General features: G+C 43.4%; 1 protein-coding gene across 2 annotated transcripts in view; it reads right to left on the reverse strand.

The window, feature by feature from the left end:
- Positions 1–239: 239 nt before the first annotated feature.
- The window catches only part of LOC117483753 (ATP-dependent 6-phosphofructokinase, platelet type-like), a 41,799-nt gene continuing 29,277 nt past the window's right edge, over positions 240–12,761 (reverse strand). Inside the window, exons 16-22 of one of the 2 annotated variants that reach the window (XM_034132102.1) lie at positions 7,412–7,564; positions 4,608–4,772; positions 2,846–2,907; positions 2,106–2,217; positions 1,580–1,679; positions 833–938; positions 240–428 (exon numbers count right to left, since the gene is read on the reverse strand). In XM_034132102.1, the coding sequence (XP_033987993.1) occupies positions 272–428; positions 833–938; positions 1,580–1,679; positions 2,106–2,217; positions 2,846–2,907; positions 4,608–4,772; positions 7,412–7,564 (855 nt within the window). In that variant the 3' untranslated portion in view covers positions 240–271. Of the gene's footprint in view, positions 429–832; positions 939–1,579; positions 1,680–2,105; positions 2,218–2,845; positions 2,908–4,607; positions 4,773–7,411; positions 7,565–10,662; positions 10,816–12,761 lie in introns of both variants that reach the window. The other variant, XM_034132101.1, reaches the window with a different exon arrangement.

Genomic DNA, 12,761 nt, shown 5'->3' on the forward strand with positions numbered 1-12,761 from the left:
GCTCTAGCTACGAAAGAAGAGCTCCTTTCCAAATACCGTTTAATCTTTAAATTTAATCAGCTAAATTTCCCTCATCTCAAAAATACAAGCTCCCTTCTGAATAGTGCCCGGACTTTTTAAAATCACCAACTATCTGTAATTAATTTGCAGTCGATCAGTGGTCGCTGGGGAGGAGCTCCAGTGAAGCTGCTCTCTGATTGGACGTCTCCTCCGGCAGCTGTTCTCCAGTGAAGCTGCTCTCTGATTGGACGTCTCCTCCGTCAGCTGATCTTCAGATGTTCTCGGAGGGTTTGCTCTCTTTGGGTCGGACGCGTGTCACGTGCTCCAGCTGACCCGAGTCCGACACGTCGTAGCTCGTCTTGTATTTGGCTAAGATCTTCATCAGGGGGCGGAGCTTCAGCCACCACTGCTCCTTAGGGATCCTGTGGCTGAGGAGACAAGAGGATTTTAATATTATATTAAAATATATAATATAATAAATAAACCCCTGTGACATTCACTCTACCTGTGATGATATATATTGTGATATCTGTTTTGACAACTATACTTTGACTATGATTTTTTTTTAATATTTTGGACAGACTCTACTATGAACTGTTTAAAATTATTCAGCATACTTTAACTATACTACGCATTTGTATAATATTTTCAACATACTATTGTATTAACATTTTTGACAGACGATACAAGGACTTTTTCATGATATTTTCGACATAATTTTTAAAAAATGTTTAGAAATACTGCACTTTTCACATACTGCATTTTTACAAGTCACTTTGTCGTACAATTAATTACAGGAGCTGAATTGCTACAAAGTGAAAGTGTTTCTTACACAAAGTCAGTCTCGTCTTTGAGCTGAGAGACGGGCTGGAACACCATGGCTCTGCGGCGCATCCCCAGCAGACAGGCCGTGTCCTCCGAGTTAGTAAACACCCGCCCTGAGGGAGAGAGAGCCGGAGGTTAAAGGTCCTCTAAGATACTGTTTACATCAATATATTATAGGTCTCAGATGTATACAAAACATGTCTCTGAAGTGTTTGGCACCAAACACCAAACAGATCATTGCAGCATGAGAAGAGGGGACACATGTTGATGTAGAAGAGACATGGAGAAGAGGGGACACATGTTGATGTAGAAGAGACATGGAGAAGAGGGGACACATGTTGATGTAGAAGAGACATGAAGAAGAGGGGACACATGTTGATATAGAAGAGACATGAAGAAGAGGGGACACATGTTGATGTAGAAGAGACATGAAGAAGAGGGGACACATGTTGATATAGAAGAGACATGAAGAAGAGGGGACACATGTTGATGTAGAAGAGACATGAAGAAGAGGGGACACATGTTGATGTAGAAGAGACATGGAGAAGAGGGGACACATGTTGATGTAGAAGAGACATGAAGAAGAGGGGACACATGTTGATGTAGAAGAGACATGAAGAAGAGGGGACACATGTTGATGTAGAAGAGACATGAAGAAGTGGATTTTGCACAATAGGTGAGCTTTAAGGCAAGACACACTCACACACAGACCAGAAATAAAAGGAACTAAATGTCTCATCATGTTTCGTCTTACCTCCTTTGTTAGAGTCCTTGAGCGTCCGTGAGATCCACTGAACGGCTTTAGCGGCTACTTTAGTGCCAAAGTTTCTGTCAAAGGGAGACGGAGCTCCTCCCTGGGAAAAGGACGGACAATATGACACCACAAGTTCAAAAATAAGGATATTTGTATAAAATATGTACAATGATCTTGACTAAAGCAGCATAAATGTGCCTCAGGAGAGACTTGAAAAAACGTTGTAGCTGGCTAACGGGAAAGAGCAGTGAAAAAATGAAGTGTCATTTAAATAAATTACACTTCACAAATAATTATTATTATTCAAGAAAAAGCATAATACGTTTTTGTATACGTTATTTATGTGTGTGTGTGTGTGAGTGTGTGAGTGTGTGTGTGTGTGTGTGTGTGTGTGAGTGAGTGAGTGAGTGAGTGAGTGAGTGAGTGAGTGAGTGAGTGAGTGAGTGAGTGAGTGAGTGAGTGAGTGAGTGAGTGAGTGAGTGAGTGAGTGAGTGAGTGTGTGTGTGTGTGTGTGTGTGTGTCTCACCTGCTGCATGTGACCCAGGATGTTCTTCCTGCAGTCGAACACCCCCTTCCCCTCCTCGGTGTACAGCTGGTAGATGAAGTCAGTGGTGTAATTCTCATTGGAGTTCTCATTCCTAAAAAACACAAACATTACAAAGGGGGTTGGTACACTGAAATAAAAAGAAAGAAACTACAAAACACTTCTTCGGAACTACTTTCTACAAAAAAACGAATTCCCTGAGATGCAAACTATCCATCGTAAAAAGGAATCCTCCCTCTAAGCAGTCGAACAAAGTGCACATGTACCCTTGAGCCAGGGCATTCTCTGTACTGCTCCATTGTTATATAGGACATATGTGCTTTGCAGGTGCAACCTCAGCGCAGATATGCAATGTCACCGACACGCCGTCCGAAATATATCATCCGTCCTATTTCCTCACAGCTCCGTCCTGCTGGGAGCATTTTACACAGCCTGATGGTGCAGAGGACCGAAATAGACCCGAAAGATGACAGGAAGTAAAGTGTGTGAGGTCGATTAGCTGTCAAACACCTTCAAAAACACATCAGTTGTGTAATGACATTAAAACTGATGTTTATTTACAGAAATGCAGCACGAGGTAAAGATTATTTACCATTAAAAACAGTCCGAAATATGTTTTTAGAGTCTTTTCTCTCCCTCAGTTTTACACACACACACTCTCTCATGCAAAACCCAAAAGGCTAAAGAGTGTGTGTGAGGTGATAATAAGAAGGAAGCCTCACCTGAGCACCAGTCCTCTCTGGATGGTCGTCTTCATCTTCTGCGTCAGATGCTCCACGTTGGCCTGAAAACACAGAACAAAGTCCCGCGTTAAACCGGAGCGCTGCAACCGGCACGAGCAGCAAACAAAGTGACAAATCACAAGCAGGAGATCCTTAAACCCCCCCCCCCCCCCCCCCCCCCCACCTCCCTCAGATCCTTATTCCCTTCAGAGGGGAGAGGGTGCAGGAGGACATTTACACCACCAGGGGGCAGCAGGTCGGCAAAGTTAATTAGGAGTAAAAATCCATTGACCTTCACCAAATATATGAATGCTTGTGGAGAAGAGTGAGGTGATACCGCGTGAACATTTCTGATGCCCTTGATATCATAAACAAAAAACAACCGTTCTGAAAGTAAATCAAACCCTAGATGAAAGTGAACGAAGCCCAGTGTAGATGTGTGTGTGTGTTAGGTGAAGAGCTACTGTATGCTATTTAAAGAGTTGTGATTAAGAACAGAGTTCAGGTTTGACACAGTGACCGTCCTGAAGCCTCCGATCACATGACCTGATCCGTCTGTCATGTGATGAGCGATGCAGTGCAGAGTTATTCATACGTTTCCTCACACGACGCAATGCCATCATCTGGGTCACATGCGGGACGAGGCAAAGTAACAGAGTCAGGGGGAGAGTCTCAAAAGATATCAAATGTTGTACGCCAACAACTTAAATGAAGGCTCTGAAATAGCACTTATAGAGTATCTGTTGATGTTATGAAGAAGAAAGAGAGACATGGTGGTCCCTACGTTGTTTTAAAGGTCCCATATCACAGGTCTCAGATATATACAGAACCTGTCTCTGATTGGCTGAAACACCAAACAGATCATTGCAGCATTACCCATAATCCCCTCTGTTTCAGCCCTGTTTCCAAAGTGCTGATTCTCTGTCTGTTACTTTAGATGAAAATAAGGAGCCCCTCCCCACGCCCCTCTGAGAGAGATTTGGTTACAAAGAACTCAATGGTGCTCTAGGAGGAGATTCAGGTGATAAGGTGGGGGGGGGGTTACCTTGGTTGCTGATTGGCTAATGGTTACACAAGCCAAAACATTGTTATGACATCATAAAGTGGCCAAAATCTGATCAGCTCATTTTCAAACAGGTTTTTATAGAAATGGATCAGGACGAAAAGAGAGAGAATCTTTGTTCCTGAAACTTTCAGAGTCTCTTTACACAGAGGGGACACATGTTGATGTAGAAGAGACATGGAGAAGAGGGGACACATGTTGATGTAGAAGAGACATGAAGAAGAGGGGACACGTGTTGATGTAGAAGAGACATGAAGAAGAGGGGACACATGTTGATGTAGAAGAGACATGAAGAAGAGGGGACACATGTTGATGTAGAAGAGACATGAAGAAGAGGGGACACATGTTGATGTAGAAGAGACATGAAGAAGAGGGGACACATGTTGATGTAGAAGAGACATGAAGAAGAGGGGACACATGGTGACGTAGAAGAGACATGAAGAAGAGGGGACACATGTTGATGTAGAAAAGACATGAAGAAGAGGGGACACATGTTGATGTAGAAAAGACATGAAGAAGAGGGGACACATGTTGATGTAGAAAAGACATGAAGAAGAGGGGACACATGTTGATGTAGAAAAGACATGGAGAAGAGGGGACACATGTTGATGTAGAAGAGACATGAAGAAGAGGATTTTGCATAATAGGTCCCCTTTAATAACTGAGTGATCTTAGCTCTTTGCAGACTGTCTCTCTGACCTGTAGGTCCCGGATGTCGAACGGTTCCTCGTAGATGTAGACGGTGTCGGCTCCGGAAGCCAGCCCCCCCACGGTGGCCAGGTACCCGCAGTACCCCCCCATCGTCTCGATGATGAAGACCCTGCGCTTGGTGCCGCTGGCCGACTGCTTGATGCGATCACATGTCTGAATCACACGCAGAGGAAAGAGTCAATAACAACAACATGGAGGATCGTTTCACTAAAGGAGAGCTGAGATGATTCATAACAAAGTATTTATACAGTTTCATATGAAGTCAAAATGTTGAGGGTTCAAATTCAATACTTATAGCTTTTTTTGGTTTTGGCCAGTCGGAGTAAATCAGAATTTTGGGCTGAAGAAAACTGATAGGAATTTAGACGTTTGTCTTTTTACATTACATTACATTACATGTTACTTGTTAGACGCTTTTATCCAAAGCGACTTACATACTCAATACTGTGAGCAATCACCACAGGAGCAATTTGGGGTGAAGTGTCTCAGGGACACAACGACATGCTGACTGCAGTGGGGTTTGAACCCTGATCCGAACACCAACTCACAACCCACTGCACCACACGCCTCCTCTAGTCTTTAAACTACACAATTACTAATCTGAATAATAATAGTTGGTAATGATCAGCTGCAGCTCTACTTTGGCAACGTATGTAGTAAAGTCAACTGAGTACACATGCAGCTTTAGTAACCTTTAGCAGTTTATGCCGACAAAGAGTCAGATCAATAATCCTCAGTGATGCACAGGTTAACTCCTTAGTGATGATTACATACAATCACATAAGGCCAGGCCAGTGGGAGCATTTACTAACAATGATACTTGTATATATGACATCATTTAGCCTCTACTATTATGACTCTTTGGTATACATTTGAATGTGAGACATTCACCTGCAAATCTACTCACTTACAGGAAAGATACAAATGATTTGGGAAAACTTAAAAACAAGTGTCAATAGGTGCTTTCACACCGCAGTACTTTTCCCACAAAGGTTCATCAGAACTTAGTTCTTGAGAACTCTTTAGTTCTCATGAACTAAGTAGCTACAGATCGCGTTCACACCGGAATAAGTCCCTGAGGGAGGATTAGGCAAATGAAGCCGCTGACGTCACTTCTTCTTCTTCTGCTTTGGGTTTACTGGCAGGCCGCAAACCACTTCACGGCGTATACTGCCACCCGGAGTCCCCGGCCGGAAGTCCCCGGAGTTGGGGACTGGCTTCAGTAGAAGTTTCCGATCAGGAAATGCACGCAAATACAAGCCTTTATATTATTAAGGTACAGTGCCACTTTCCGAACCATTAATGAATGCTTGTGTACACAAAAACGGCAGGCAAAACTGTTTTAAATGTGTGTTTCCTGTATGGCGATCAGCTGCTTTATTTATGTCTGTATGAAGTTGTTGTGAGTGTGGAGGGAGCAGCTACAGGTTAGCTTAGCCTAATCGATCAGTGCACTACGAAGCCAGTGCTAGACAGTGAACTGTCAACGGTGGGAGCCCCGCCGGTCATTATCGGCCGATATTCACTCTTAATAGTTTGATCGGTGCTCTCTATAAAGGCCGATCAGGAGAGCTGGATCTGATCGATATGGACATAAACGCGAGTGAAGTTTTAGCGAGCTGCATGAGAAACTGACGGGCTGTCAGGAGAGAGGGAGGGAGAGAGGAAAAGAGATGATCCTTACTCCCGTGTTATTATCCGGTCATAGTCCGGTAATTACCTAACGGAAACGCTGCTACACAATTCTTATTATTATTATTATTGAAACATGACCGGTAAGTTTCAAATTTGTCCGGTAAAATTAAATTCTGTCCGCGGAAACCCTGCTCCGGACTACGCAAAATGCGTATATGAAGTGACATGAACGCAAGAAATCTACCCTCGTGGGGGCGCGCTCATGTGATTGGCTTAGAATTGAGGAGACATCTGATTGGCTATAGATAGAAAAAATTACAAGTACGAATCGGGTGACCGTCAGGGGAGTCTCAAAAAACCCACACACGAATGCAGAGCGATCCATGCACAGAAAGCGGTTTGTGTTTGCAGGTTCAGGGGATTTAAACGGAAAACAAATATGTGAGGATCAAAAATACATATGTAAAACTTTTTTCTGTATTTGGATTTTATTTACATGTATATGAAACGGAACACATTTGTGTGTGCATTGAAAAACACAAGTGTGGATCCGGAAATACAAGTGTGAATCCTTTTGTGGATCATGAAATACAAGTGTGAATCCTTCTGTGTGCATGTGTGTATTATGAGACCGTTCTGAGCCCATAGCTTTATACATTGTTCCTTTTCAACTGTACAGGTATGCTCTCTTAAAAATGATTGACTTTGCTCACCATCACATTTTTTTTTTTGTGAGTCTAAAATAATTGAATGTTCGGTAGCGCACGGCCTTAGAAAAATGCAGACAAATGGTGGATCAGAATCCCATATTTTAAATAATCAATCAAATTCTGATGCTTTGTGAATGCGTCCGTCCAGTTACCCTGTGCATACTGGGCCTGTTTTATAATTCCAGTCATAAAAACATGTCTCCTCTAGAAACACAGCATCACACACACACTGGCAGGAACACACACATCATCAATACAACAAAACAGTCACTGACATGCAGGTGCATTCTGGGAATTAGAGTTCTCTTGTCTGGTTCATCAGGAATATTTGTACTCACAGATTGTAGATTTCCTTACTGCTATCAAGGCTTCTCTCCATAGGTTCAAATAGCATTTCTGGAGTGTGATTTTCCAGCTGTTTTTTTTAATCTCTTTTCTGGCCCTTACCTCCACAACGGCGTTGAGCGCCGTGTCGGCTCCGATACTGAGGTCGGTGCCCGGCACGTTGTTACTAATCGTCGCAGGCAGCATGCACATCGGGATGCAAAACTCCTCGTGGTGGAGCCGGGCCTCGAACAGCTTCAGGAGGGACTCAAAGGCCTGGAGGCCGCGATACAGGGTTAGACCACCAGGGGGAACACTACCATAAAGACTGAAGCATCCTTCAGTCCTCACAGTAAACACAGAGCTGAATCCCAGATCTAATGCACGCTAAAGGCTCTTTGAGCATGTTCTCTCTCTCACTGATTGTGATGTTGTGTTAAATGTTTGTTGTTCATGTATTGTTTCTTGATATGGGTCTGTTGATGTTACACATGGAGCTGCTGTGATGCAAGTCACATGTCAGACTTGATCCGACCAATAAAGTATTATCGTATCGTATATCTCAAGGTGTCTGAGTGAGTGCGTGCGTGCGTGCGTGTTTGTGTGTATGCTGCTGGCTCTCTCCATTGGACCATTGGACGGGGGCTTTGGCTTCCCATTGGCTTAGAGGAGATGGGATGGGGGCAGTGTGTGTGTGTGTGTGTGTGTGTGTGGGGGGTGGGGTGGGGGGGGGGGGGGGGAGATTTGCACCCTGGCTTACATAAAGGACCGTTCTCATTTCATCAAATGTCCCTCCTCGACTCCCCTCCTCGACTCCTATCCTCGAGACTTAGTCCCGCCCACAGGAGATGCGAGCGGAGGAGCCGAGGAGAGAGGAGGGACATTTGATGACATGAGAACGGGCCAAAGAGGTGTTGACGCGACAACAAGACAGCGATAGGGGCGGCTCTCCGGAGGATACGGGCGATCTTTCCTTTTATGAACAAGAACTAACAGAGGGCCGGGCTCCAAAGAACATCCAGACTGAAGAGAACACTAAGGCGCTATGTAAATTGAAGTTATTATTATTATTATTATTATTATTATTATTATTATTATTACAGAGCGTGTCTTAAAGGTAGGGTAGGTAAGTTTGAGAAACCGGCTCGAGATACACTTTTTGTTATATTCCATGGAATGCTCTTAACATCCAGATAGCAATGAATATCTGAAGTGCTTTGACAAAAAATCATTACAAAAATATCATCTGTGGAAGCTGTAGTACTGTAAAAAGCACGACCAATCATCTGAGCCGGCCCGGCTAAAATAACTGGATGGCCTACCTGCCTGTCAGCCTTCCATCTGTGCACAAACTTATCTCGTGCCCTCATTGGTCATGTGCGCGTTCGTGTGTGTTGGAGGAGGAGCTCTGTAAGGAAGTGGCAGATTTTCTCCGGTTGTGTATTTTCAAATTCTAGCGATCTCGAGCCGGTTTCTCCAAAATTACCTACCCCACCTTTAAGAGTATGCACACACACTCTTATCCTACAGAGCTCTGTAAAGGCTCTGACCCTGGGCCAGTTTGACGCCTCCTCAGCGTCACTGTTGCACTGAAGCAGATCACCTGTCATCATCTGCTGTTTCCACAACAAACACGCAAGGGCAACAAGTGACTACATGCACTTACCTGAGGTCAGCTGACCCGCTCACATCCTGCTACAATCAGCAATCAGATGTTTTGATGGTTTATCTGTATGATGGTACTGACTGTGAGGGACCTCTTACTGTTTCTTCAGTTTTCTTATTAGTGTTTCTAATGATTCATATGACTGTTTCCTTCTCAGAGAAGAGTAATAAACATTTTTCTTTTCTGTACACCTTTCTTCGGAGGTTGTGTCACCAGGATGAATTGTGTTTGAGTTTGTGTTAGAAATTCAAGATTTAGGGCCTAGATAGATAGCCACGGCCTAGTTGTTGGCAATGGAAATCTAAAGTCCCAGGCCCTGTCAACGTTGCAACGTACTGTATATTTAAAGGTCCCATGTCATGGCCATTTCTACTGATCATAATTCCATTGTTGAGGTCTACTAGAATAGATTTACATTGTTCAATGTTCCAAAATGTCATTGGTTTCTCATACAGCATCTCTGTATAGTATGTGTATTCACTCTCTGTCCTAAACGGCTTGTTGGAGCTCCTGCCCCCCCCCTCCCTGTGAGCCCACTGTGCTCTGATTGGTCAGCTTGTCCACTCTGTTCTGATGAGTCCTCCACCGTTACAGCGGAACATCAGTGATTATGTGTTACAATGGCGTTTGTTAGCAACCAGAAAATGACACCAGTAATGACAAACAGATGAGAATGCTGCGTGGGGTCTGGGTGCCGTGTTGGCGGGACGTTGCGGGGCTCGCTGCTCTGCCCTTTGAGGCTCGAGGAGCGGACAGTGTGAGCTGGATTACTGGTGTCGTTTCCTGGTTGCTGCGTGGGGTCTGCGAGACAGCGAGACACTGCGGAGCTCAGCCTGAGCACACACACACACTCACAGCCAGAGCTCCGAGTGTGTGTGTGTGTGTGTGTGTGTGTACAGAGCTCCGCAGATTGGTCCATTTGGTCCATTTGGACTTTGTTAAGTCACATCCGTCCACATAACACAAAGGGACGGGTAATAACCAGAAAAGCATGACATGGGACCTTTAAAACATAATAAATAAATAAGTCCGGCAGTGGCTCAGTCAGTTGGGGCTTGGACTGTGAGCCGTAGGGTCGCAGGTTCAAGTCCCCGACCAGACCTAAATATGGAGTATGGACTGCTACTTGGAGAGTTCCCAGTTCACCTCCTGCCCTGCTGTGGTGCCCTTGAGCAAGGCACCGGACATCCCCCTTCCCCCCCACTCCCATTGCTCCCCGGGCACTGTACAATAGCTGCCCACTTCTCCTGGTACTAGACTCCTGGTACTAGGATGGGTTAAAAGCAGAGAACACATGTCACTGTGTGCTGAATGCTCTGCATGTGTGACCATTACAGAGGGGTTCATCCCTCCCAATTCTTGAGGGTTTCAATTCTTGAGAAAGTTAAATGGTGTAATTGACACTTTTTTATACTACTATTATGATGGTTTTGTTTCTGTGAAAGCAAAGTCTTTTACTGGCAGGTTTGAGTGTGAGGCTGCTTGTGTTTACAGAAAATAATGCACTGACCTTTTACACACGTCATGTTGCCCCTTCACTGAAGTGTCCTGACTCTCCTAACTTATCATAAACCTTCCGATTGTTTTCGGAGGATGTGAGCTGACGATCAGCGAAGCCCCGACTCTCACAGGCTGGATGGTGTGTGTTTAAAATCTAATTACACACACACACACACACACAAGTTGACTGTGCTCCAGCCACACTTACATCAGTAATGGCGTTCAGAGCCGTGTCTGAGCCGATGCTGAGGTCGGACCCGGGGATATTGTTGGAGACGGTGGCGGGGACCATGACCATGGGGATACACAGATCGCTATATTTGCTGCGTGCCTCAGAAAGTTCCAGTAATCCCACGTAGGCCTGGACAGCAAGAGCTTAGTGTTTATGATGTGCACACAGAGGGGGGAGAAGGGGGAGGAGAGGGAAGAGGACTAATGCCAGGGTGCAATGGATGTGACGACGTACTGTAGGAGAGTTTTTAACAAAGTCATGGTGGTAGGAGCCTTGAATTTGTAGCATTTACAAATATATAATGCTATTTTACACCTTGGTGGTAATGCATGAGTGCAGCTTTCACCATTTTGTCTTAAAAGTCAAAAAATATATGCACCAATATTGATCAATCTGGTAAGCCTTGGAGTGCTATTGCCAATTACATATCAAGAGAAAGGATGTTTTTTGAGACATTCAATTCTAGCTTTAACATCTTCAGATTTTCCCTGGAGCTTTTTTTGAATTTGTTTTAAATGTTATTAGCAGCTCCTTCACTTCCTATGTTGTGCAAAGCATTGGAGATAACACTCGTTATCATAGGGCTGCTCAATTTGGAAATAATAACTAATTGTGAATATTTTACAGAATTGACCAAATTGTCTTTTTAAGTAAAAATAATTGGCAAAAAGTGCACCAATATTTATCAATTTGGTAAATGTTGGATTATTGGCAATTCAATATCAAAACAAATCAAGATGTTAGTCTAGAGCAGGGGTGTCAAACTCAATTTCATTGCGGGCCACATCAGCATTATGGTTGCACTCAAAGGGCCGGTTGTGACTTTAAGACTATATAAATATATAATATATATAAAATAATGTATTATAATACATAATTTCCTGTGCATTGGATTAATATCGGATAGGGTAATAACTTCATAATTAACTACGTCTGAAAGCAGAAGTCTTGGGCAAATAATTGCAAGTCTCTTCAGTGCCATGTCACAAAACAAGATGCATTGTGGGACATGTAGTTTATGGGCAACGTGCTCCTGTAAAGTGGCATGTAACCGTATAATAAACGTATTATATTCTTTGCATGCGGGCCACATTAAATGAAGTCACGGGCCGGATTTGGCCCCCGGGCCTTGAGTTTGACACCCCTGGTCTAGAGATTCGATTGCAATTTTATAGTTTTCTTAATTTTCACCAAGTTGTTTCTGTATTTGTTTTACATTGAAGTAGCAATGAGTAGCCCCTTCACTTCCTATGTTGTGCAAAGCATTGTAGAATAACACTCTTTATCTTAGGGCTGCTCAATTTGGATCCAAATAACTCATTTGGATTCTTTTTGGCTGATATTGTAGTCGCAGAATGGGTTGAATTGTATTAAATGGATCCGTAACAATCAAAGGTTTATCATTAAGTCTGTAGAGAACTGTTTGTAGGCCAGGACTTACAGTACATCATACAGATATGTTCACATATTCTGCATTTATCAAATATTGTGCTTACTGCAATTTGGATATTGCACTAGTCCATAAAGTGATTTTGATGTCATTTTGAATAATTGTGCAGCCCTAGTTTATCAAGAACCAAAAAAACTCAAACTAATTGAACATAATCCTATCTATGAGTATAAAAAAATACCCAAAATCCAGCTGTATGTAGATAAAAAGGTGAATATTATTCGTGTGTATGTGCATGTAAGCAAGACTTGTGGTGGGCGGGGCGTATAGAGCAGGGGATTTAAGGGGGTGGGGCTTGTTGGTGGGGGATAGATATTAAGAGTGATGCATTAGAAAAAGCAGAGACAGTAATGGTGGGTGGGACAGATCAAAGTTCTGAGGGACTGTGGTGGGAGGAGCCAAGAGGAGAGAGCCAGGCCAATCACAATGAGACACAAACAGGAAGTGGACGTACTATAGCACGGAAAAAGATATTGTTCATTCAATGGCCAAGCTGCCTTTTTTTTATACAATATTTACATAGTTTTAATCCTAATTTATTTACATTTCATACAGAATTTTAAAACGGGTGTCAATTAGTTAGTAAAATTACATTTTCCCAGACAAAAATGGAACTTGCACTCCT

Source organism: Trematomus bernacchii, unplaced genomic scaffold (assembly GCF_902827165.1).
Source record: "Trematomus bernacchii unplaced genomic scaffold, fTreBer1.1, whole genome shotgun sequence".
Taxonomy (NCBI): domain Eukaryota; kingdom Metazoa; phylum Chordata; class Actinopteri; order Perciformes; family Nototheniidae; genus Trematomus; species Trematomus bernacchii.